Raw genomic sequence first — 10,376 nt, 5'->3', positions numbered from 1 at the left:
TGGGGGAATTCATGGGCTCTACTGGCTATACAACGTGAATGTACCAGGTGCTCAGCTTGTTGAAGGAGAAAATACTATCTTTTTGACGCAACCAAGAAGCACCAGCCCTTTCCAGGGTCTTATGTATGACTACATTCGTTTAGAAGGCCCCCTTCTTTTAATGTCAAAGATGAACTCTGAGTTCATTTTAGTGGAGTTGCAGTAGTATTTATCACATCTTAGAGTGTTTATTTATACCCTATGCATGTATATATAAAGCATGTCTTCCACTCTTATCAATTTGTATCTAAATAAAGAACTTGACAAAGACTGATATGTAAGTTGATGCATTTTCTCTTTAATGAGAAGTCTGTCGTCTTTCCCTGTAATCCTAAGGGCCATTGGTATAAACTTTGAAAGTATGCAGAATTTTTATTTGAAACAAGCATCACTAAAAATTTTCTTAGCCCGGTAGTGTCTGTCCCACTTTCTTAAGAGGAGGTTTTAGGCTCAACTCTGTGTGTGTGGAGACTGGAGACTTTTACAAGTAATGGGATAAGCCGAAGTCGTTGTAGAAAACAAGTAGCCTAGTTAAATGAAAGGTGAGGATGCAGCACTGCAGCTTATAGATTCTCTATTATACAAATAACAATAATATTAAAGATACTACAAATTTTAATACATAAAAATTACAAATTAATGTGACAATGAATGTGATTGGTAGACTTCAACAATTTAATAATTGAATGTTTGAATTACTTGTTTGTGATTAATGATAGATCAATTAGTAAGTTTTATGTAGTAAATCCTTAGTATCACTTTGTTGCTTGTCAAATATCAAGACAATTGAAGATTAAAAATAAGTGTTTTAGAAATTGTTAAAAATGTTAGTTTGTTTTTTTACCATTTTAAATTAAATTTAATGTATGACTTTCTGAATTGGATAATAAATGACATTAGATTGATATAAAATTGTTCATGCATGATAAATATCTAGAGAATACACGATGTGGTACAATTGACAAAATATTTATTTAATATAAAATTACACTAGATGTAACTTGAAAGTTGAAACTGGATATGATTTATCCAAGGAAAAAAAAAATTGAAATGAGATATATAAACAATGCCATGTCAGCAAAAATTGCATACTTATTTCCAAAAAAGCAGTAACCAAAAATTATGAAGCAATTCTTAAAACTTAGATGGCAATCTAAGTTACCTATCTGAGTTCTGAATTGAAATTGCAATCTGTCCAAGACCTTCAGTTGCTTTCAAATTTAAAGCCTCTTCAGCAGAAGATTATAACGACTGCATGGCGTGGCAAACAATGCTTGGAGGGGTTTCATCTCATTGGACATGCCGTAGGTCCTTGTTGATCACCTCCATCAAATAAATTATTAACAGAAATCTTATCCATGTCATACATTCCATTATGTTTTAATGATGATATTGTAGAATATTGGCTGCGTAATTCACATAGCGACTCTTCTACGCTATATTATCTAATGCACCAGACAGTGGTGGCGACTAAGGAAAGAGATTAAGACATGAGTATAGTGGAGAGAGAATCTATATTGCTTTATCTCTAGTTCAAAGAAAAACTGGGCCTAAGGCCCAAACATAATCTTCTATATAAACCTTCAAATTTCTTGACATTTCTCTGCAGAGATCTTGGTAAGAAGTAGACAGAATTTTCTTCACAAAATCATTATGGTTTTGAGTAAAATATTCTTTGTTGATACCATTTGACATATTTTCATTGTCCTCAAGAAGTTCCAAGGAAGACTAGTGAGAGGATCACCATGACACTTCTGGGGGTGCAATTACATATTGGAGATCGTCATGTAAATCATGTGCACCTTTTAATTAATATTTCTGTGCGCTAAGTGTTTCATCGAGGCCACAAATTGTGATAGATAAGATATAGCTTTTATTTATTATTGTCATACTCTTCTTGAGCTACGGATTGGTCTGAACTTAGCTTCATGGTTATTTGAAACTTGCAGAAACTATCACGTAACAGAGCCTTGTTTCAAACTTCATGTGCAGGTGGTAATGGACAATGGCATACTCCAAGTCACATTATCGAATCCTGACGGAATTGTTACTGGAGTTCAATATAATGGCATTGACAACTTGCTTGAAGTCCTTAACGACGAATCAAATAGAGGGTACAGAACTATATATAAGATCAGCTTGCAAATTGTTGACTTGGGAAGATGTTTTTCTTTTATTTGATTCATTTGAACTATAAACTTTTTTTTTTCTTTCTGAGAACTATTTGAACCATGAACTTAAATTAAGCATTCAATTGCTTACATTTGGCGTATTTATAGAACTGACCCTATTTTTCCAAATGGAATGTTTAGGTATTGGGACCTTGTTTGGAGCTCACCAGGAAGTACAGGAACAACTGGTACATTTGATGTGTAAGTTCTTATAATTCTTGATATCTTAGTCCTGCCCTCTCTCTGTAATTTCATTTTAAAGGTTCTAATGATATATATATATATATATATGTACATTTGCTCCCCTTTACAAACTTCAACTTGATTTGAAATAAAAGAGCTGTTAAAGTCTTTTTCTTTTAAGCGAGGTTAGGGGGAACATGATTAATTTGTTCCACAGCGAAATACTACAAATTTGATTACATCCACCTTATATTATATTGATGACATGACACAATTATATTTATTGCCTCGTCTATTTGACGAGTGTGATGGCTAAAAAAAACCTCAAATTTATCCCCATTGGACCACCTTTAATAACTACGAGTATCTGCTTAAATACGTACTAACTAATGCGTATTACCATGCAGAATCAAAGGAACAAGTTTCAAGGTTATAGTTCAAACTGAGGAACAAGTTGAGCTCTCATTCACAAGAACGTGGGATCCCTCTCTGGGGAGCAAGCTTGTCCCATTAAATATCGACAAAAGGTCCATGTTCAAGCCTTAAAACCTATATTTATTTCAATAATAAGGATATTGAAAACAACATTGATACTGGCTGTAATATAATGTAGGTTTATAATGCTTCGAGGTTCGTCAGGCTTCTACTCTTATGCCATTTACGAGCACCTCACGGATTGGCCTGCTTTCAACCTCGACGAAACTAGGATTGCTTTCAAGCTCAGAAAAGACAAGTACACAATTCCTTTTATTATATCTTCCATTTTCTTCTATCATGAAATTAATTGTCCATTTTTTATTATCACATTGAAGCTTGCCAGGGATTGAGTCTCAAGAATAATGCCAAATTAGTGAGATTCTGGAAGTAGTTCAAATATTAAAAAATATATTTAGCACTTACACTCTGTTCCCACCGCTTTTTGATTCCAACTATGGAAAGGAAGGGGTGAGGAATTGGAGAGAATGGTTTTCTGCTTGAATCCACAAATCTCTATCTGCCCAAATGGACAGAAGAGGAGGGAAATTGGAAAGGAAAAATGCTGAATTGATAGATTTGAAAATGGCTAAAACTTATTTCACACATGTTTGTATACATACACATGTTTTATAACTAAAAATGTGGGTTGAACTCACGATTTCAAAACTTGAAATAGCAAATGTATAATAGGCACATGTGTGTATCAAACCGTAATCTTTGAAAATAATGTGTAATAAATTTTCAAATATACCTTTAACTTTTCACCACAAATTTGAAATCTATTGCACTTGTGAGGGATACTTAGGTCCTACTTGTAGAGATAAAAAGGTTAAAACCTTTATTTTTCCTTTCAGTAGGAAAGATAGATTATTTTCTTATTTTTTTCCTATATCTTAACACAAATGAGGAAAATAATTTTATTTTCTCTTTCATTTTCCTTTTTCTTCCTTGTAATTTTCCTTTCTCTTTACTTCCCCGACTATAACCCAACAAAGTACTATACAAAAGATGTTTAAAAAATGTAGGTTCCATTATATGGCACTAGCGGACAACAGGCAAAGATACATGCCCCTCCCGGATGATCGATTACCTTCAAGAGGCCAAGCCCTAGCCTATCCAGAGGCAGTCCTACTAGTCAACCCTGTGGAGCCAGAGTTAAAAGGAGAGGTATTTCCTTGCACTTGTTTCATCTACAACAATAATCGCATTAATCATATTTGACACATAAGTTGAATTGGTATGGTACATAAAAGACTAGAATTACCCATATGATTGATGCACACGAATAAATGCATATATTATGGTCTAGTTTTACAAGAGACACTATCAGATAAGGTGAAGCTTTGGTCTAATGCTCTAGTGCACTAGACTATACGAAAGTGATCTCTTTTGGACATGTTTCATGTCCGTGTTGTATTCAATATATTGGGCCACTGGAGGGATGATAACAAGGTTGGATGGGGTTAGATTAGGGGTGTCTCGTCCCCTCTTTGAGGTAAGAAACACTAGCATGGGTAGGTTGGCAAATTGGAGGTATATTACCATCCCTAATGAGATAGAGATGAAATAGAAATGGGAGGGGCAGTCGTAAGTGCTCTAAGAGAGAGGAAAAAAACAATATTTTTAGGGCACAATAATAGAATATGTAAATGAAATAAATTATACACATTTGGGGCTCATCACCACTTCAGAGTAGGGAAAACCCTCACAAGTAGTGAAGGGTAGGATGGGGAATTTTCGCCATCTCTACATTGGATGCAAGCTAAATCTCTATCAAAAATATGTAATTCTGATTGGGTGGTGGTTGTATAGGTGGATGACAAGTACCAGTACTCATGTAACAACGAAAATAATCAAGTACATGGGTGGATCTCCATGGGCTCAGGTGTGGGATTCTGGCAAATCACACCCAGCAATGAATTTCGATCAGGAGGTCCTCTCAAACAAAACCTAACCTCACATGTGGCCCCACAACCCTTGCTGTAAGTAAAGTTTTTTTTTTTTTTTTTTTTTGCTAATCTTTTTCATCTCTTGTTAAGGAGACAAGTCATTATTGGTATTCACATATGTCTATCATTAATACCACTTTATTATCTACTTGTAATAACTTGTCATCTCATCAATTACGAAAAGATTTATGAAAAAAGTTGTGTTGTAGACTTCTTGTTTTCTTTTGCATGCAGTAATAATATAGTATTGAGAAAACTTTTCATTTTGCAATGTGGAGTGATATTAAGAATACAATAAATTTTATTAAGCATAACTTACAAATGAATTGATGTGTCAATATCTAAGAAAAATAATTATTTATTACATGATTGATATGATATTAATCATATGTTCATTGTCAAGTTTGTTTGTAAGATTTTTGTATAAAATTGATGGTAGTTTTTACATTTTCAAAAAAAGAAAAGAAAAATCACCACAATATATTACCATTAATGCCTATTACTATGATTTAGCCTAGCCCAAAAGACAAAGTCTCTATGTCTACTATGATTGCTAACTATGTGTAAATTATAATTAAAACAAACTTATCAGATGTTTCTTAGTGCACATTATTCCGGAGAGGACCTAGTGCCAAAATTTGAAGCCGGTGAGCAATGGAAGAAAGTTTTCGGCCCAGTTTTTATGTACGTTAATTCTGTATATGTTGGAGACGACCCACTTCAGCTATGGGAGGATGCTAAAACACAGGTTTACCACCAAAATGTTGCATTTTCTTTTTGTTGTAAAATAAATAGTCACAATTAATTAGCCTATAAACAAAGCATTAACACAAACTTTTCTTCAATCTTTTAGATGATGATTGAAGTCCAAAGCTGGCCCTATAGCTTTCCTGCTTCTGAGGATTTCCCCAAGTCAGACCAACGTGGTAACGTTAGTGGTAGATTTCTAGTCCAAGACAGGTGGGCATACATACTATACACCTAAGTTTGATCTAAAATTTTTCAAGAATAAACACACTTATTTCTTTTCTTAATTTTCTTGTCTGAGAACTCAAGCTGAAAGTCCTTTTAATTTTCAATAATAATCATCACCTTTTGTTGGTCATTTTATGTCATTACTGTTTTTGTAACTATGCAATTTCTAGGTATCTTAGCAATGACTATATATCTGCTAATGGCGCTTATGTTGGCTTGGCTCCTCAAGGTGACATTGGATCATGGCAAAGAGAATGCAAGGTGACAGATTAATTTTTTATGTTCTACATCTATTTTGGGGCTTTATAATTTTTTTCCTTTCTTTTTTGTTCACAATTTAAGTTACCTTGTATGTTTAAAAACCACCCATTACCAATGTAATTGATTTGATCATTAGTCATTTGGTGTTCTCAATTTAAGCTACCTTTTCAATTCCCAATTCTCAGAACTACCAATTCTGGAGCAAAGCAGATGAGGATGGCTATTTTTCAATTAACGATATACGTATTGGGGACTATAATCTCTATGCTTGGGTCCCAGGTTTTATTGGGGATTACAGATATGATGTTGTCATTAACATAACTGCAGGTACTTTTTTCATCAAATTTTATTGTTCCTCTTTCTCCTAATCTCCTATCAAGTTATATTGTTAAAATGTGAACTTTGATAGTTTGAGTGACATGTAATGCAGATTGTGAAATTGACATGGGTGATCTTGTTTATGAGCCTCCAAGAGATGGCCCTACGCTATGGGAAATTGGCATCCCTGATCGTTCTGCAGCTGAATTTTATGTTCCTGATCCTAATCCAAAGTATATCAACAAACTCTATGTCAATCATCCTGACAGGTTGAACAACTTTCTATTTCCCATTTTCCCCTATGAATTAGTTAAAAAATTTAATACATATTCAGTCCCAGTTAACAATTTAGTAATACTTAACTCTCCATGAATGAATAACCAACCCTTTGAAATGATTCGATTATATTTCCAATATATATTATTCTTATATAATCTAGGTATATAAGTTATTGTGGTTAATTACATAATTTCAGTCAGATTATGTTACACATTTTAATTGGCAGGTTTAGACAGTATGGCTTGTGGGAAAGATATGCAGAACTCTATCCTGATAAAGACTTGGTTTACACAGTTGGTGTGAGTGATTACACTAAAGATTGGTTCTATGCTCAGTGTACCAGGTGCAATTCTTTTTATTATTATTTTTTTTAGCTTGATCAAACTTTTCTTCAAATCTTCTCTTTAGCTGCAATACTGTTTGAGTTCATTTTAGATCATTTTAAAGTAATTTTTTAGCCCCCCATTAAAAAAAAAAAAAAAAAAAAAACTTCAAACGTATGTGAATTTATATGTACAATTGTCATCTTTAATGCTAAAGTTCCGATTATTAGAATGTAGCTATCAGCTAGTTCAATTAACAAGCTAACTTTCTTGCATCACAGGAAAAAAGACAATAATACGTATCAAGGAACTACATGGCAAATCAAATTTAATCTTGACAGTGTGAATCGTAATGCTACTTATAAGTTGCGAGTGGCACTGGCATCTGCCACTGTTTCTGAATTGCAGGTATAAAACTTCGTTTCTGATTATTAGCTTAATGCCAATGACATGGAGAGAAAAATCATTACTTGTTAGTAGCATCGATTTCGAATGCATACTGACACCATTAATTCTAAATGAATTGTAATTGAAGGTTCGGGTTAACGATCCAAAAGCAAATCCTCTGTTTTCAAGTGGACTAATAGGGAAGGACAATTCAATTGCTAGACATGGAATCCACGGGCTCTATTGGCTTTACAATGTGGACGTACCAGGTGGTCGGCTTGTTGAAGGGGATAATACTATTTTTTTGACACAACCAAGAAGTATCAGCCCTTTCCAAGGGATTATGTATGACTATATCCGTTTAGAAGGTCCCCCATCTTCTACTTCCGGGAAATAAAAATTGATTTCCTTAAAGAGTATACAAAATTAATTAATGTTTATCTATATTTCTATTAGATTGATGGGGAATGTTTTTGGTTTGTAATGTTGATGAAAAAATTCAGTCACCTTTAAGTATGATGAGGTTGTTGTGAAATTACACTTGAACAAAGCTTCAAATTAACCTTGTCTTTTGTGTCTCCTTTCGAAAACATCAAGTAAAACAAGTGGGAAGAAAAATTCAATCAAGATAAGGTAGAAGGGAACTACTGATAATAATAATTTTGTATACTAATGATAAGATATGCAACCAAGTCTTTTGGCAATTTATTAGTGTACAATAAATAAATAAACTGATTGTAATTTGTAATTATACCCAAAAAAAAAAAAAAAAAAAGAGAATTAAGGAACATTGTTGAATTTAGGGCCTTTGATGTGTAGACTTAATAAAATTGAACTTGAATCCAATAGAAAATTATGGTCCAGGGGAGTTCGCGGTGCGGTGCGGTGCAGTTTAGCTAAAATCATAATTGCACCACACCTTATTTTTGTGGTCATATTTGCAATGCAGTACGGTGTGGTGCAGTATATTTTAAATTCCCCCTCCCTCATTGTAACTATTGAATTAAAAAAAAAAAATTCACACTTCCTTTCTTTTTAATGACATGCAATATAAATAATATTCAAATATTATTGTCCTCTTTCTAAAAAAAAAAAAATTGTACCTAGTAAGTATTATACTTAAATAAAAATAATTTTTTTACAAATATTTTCTTATAAACTTATAATGTAATCAAGCATCGCATGTGACATTAGCTTGTATGCCCAAATAGGTAGAGAGTTATCTCTATGTCGAATGGGAAAAAAAAACCAAGCAAACATACTGGCAAAGTCTCGATAACATGTTTAAGGGTAATTGTCAAAAAAAAAAAAAAAAAAGGGTCTCAATGAAATCCTTTTGCCCATTCATTTTCCTAACCATTCCCAACCATTACCCTTCCATTTGCCTATTCATTGGCAAAGAATGAAATCTTCACATCATGTAGCCCAAGAGCTTTCTGCAATTTGCATTATCCTTATGTTAGTGTGTTTTCTTCACTTAAGAAACCTTGCCAGGCGTTAATTTGCCCAAAAGAAAAATGATGTGGCTGTACTTTTAATCTCAATCGTTTGTTAATAACAAATGAGTTGTTCTATTAAGAGCATTCGTAGCAGTAGTGCTAAAAAGCTATATTGGTATATTTTAGCTCTTCACGCACAAAAAACTTGCTCCAGCAGTGGAGCTATAGTTATTTTTTTTAGATGATTTGCTACAGTGCACATCTATAGATAGATGTACACTGTAGCTTAGAGCTAAAAAAAAAAAAAAATTTTTTTTTTTAAATTCTGGCCGCATTAAAATATTGCCCCTCTCTCTCTCTCTCTCTCTCTCTCTCAGTCTCACCTCTCTCAGCCCTCTCTCAACTTCATCTCATCGCGATCCACGCCACAGACCTCGTTGCCGATCCATGCTGCAGACCTCGTCGTCGATCCACACCACAGACCTCGGCCTCGATCTACCCCACCAACCCATCTCGCGCCTTACTTGGTTTTTTTTCTCTCTCTCTCTCTCTCTCTCTCTCTCTGTGTTGTGGGCTGTGGTGTGGTGGTGGATTTTTTTTTTTTTTTTTTTACCTGCTGTGAACTGGTGGTGGTGGTGGTGGTTGTTGGTGTGGATGTGGCTAATAGTGGTTGTGGTTGGTGCTGTGGTTGTTTTTTTGGTAGTAGGATATATTATTTTATTGTAGTGTTTATATTATTTTATTGTGATGTGTATATTATTTTATTGTGTTGAAAGCTAAAATAGATTCATTGTTGCAGCATGTATGTAGTAAAATAGATAAAGTGACTTTTTGTATAACTAAATAGCTAAAATTTTACAACAATTGCTGCGAATGCTCTAAGAATTAACTAGATGTAAGCTGAACCCATGCAAATATTTAAAGTTTAAAAAAAAAAAAAAAAAATTGACAATGAATATCGAAGGTGTCAAATCTCCCATAAATGTTTGTTTTTCTTCCCCCCTGAATTTGAGTTAATGTATTGGGTTTTTTTTCTTTTTTTTTTTTTAAATTCCAAAAGCCATATTGAAGTCTCTCTCTCTCTCTCTCTCTCTCAACTTTAATTGGGGTTTCCTTTTTTATTATTTGGATCCCAAAATGAGCAGATGCATACTTGATACTACAATGACATGTACTTTTCAAATCATACTACAATAATATGGGGCATCGTCTTACATTTAATTAGTATAATATAGATAAAAATGAGTCAAAAAATTATCTATACATGATAGTATTTTTGCCATAATACTCAACATCTGGCAGACTGGCATATAATTTTAAAATTCAAATGAAGTAAATGTTCTTTTTTAGTATGGTGTTTATGTTTACATTTTTATTTTTATTTTTATTTATAACCATTAATTTATGATTTGTCATTTGTCTAGTAATTTTCCGAACCATTTCTCTTCCAATGACCATTAATTCTTAATTTGTCATTTGCCTATTTTTTTGGTTAAAAATGATTTTAAAAAAAAAGTATTTGTTTAAAAATGCATTAATTGACTAATATACGTGTAATGACAATAAAAATATAGA

At 33.3% G+C, this 10,376-nt stretch overlaps 1 protein-coding gene across 1 annotated transcript; it reads left to right on the top strand.

Moving 5' to 3' along the window:
- Positions 1-1,650: 1,650 nt before the first annotated feature.
- Positions 1,651-7,924, top strand: LOC112026520 (probable rhamnogalacturonate lyase B). Its single transcript, XM_065763900.1, is given in 15 exon segments — positions 1,651-1,826; positions 2,032-2,153; positions 2,352-2,411; positions 2,801-2,920; positions 3,007-3,126; positions 3,896-4,037; positions 4,683-4,856; positions 5,412-5,567; positions 5,673-5,779; positions 5,965-6,055; positions 6,241-6,382; positions 6,486-6,642; positions 6,879-6,995; positions 7,257-7,383; positions 7,511-7,924. Coding segments are annotated over 15 exon segments (1,926 nt in total). The 5' UTR covers positions 1,651-1,784; the 3' UTR covers positions 7,760-7,924.
- Positions 7,925-10,376: the final 2,452 nt, after the last annotated feature.

Source organism: Quercus suber, unplaced genomic scaffold (genome assembly GCF_002906115.3).
Source record: "Quercus suber isolate HL8 unplaced genomic scaffold, Cork oak 2.0 scaffold_530, whole genome shotgun sequence".
Lineage (NCBI taxonomy): Eukaryota > Viridiplantae > Streptophyta > Magnoliopsida > Fagales > Fagaceae > Quercus > Quercus suber.
The sequence above is the reverse complement of the archived record's forward strand: the minus strand, read 5'-3'. Positions and strand labels throughout refer to the sequence as shown.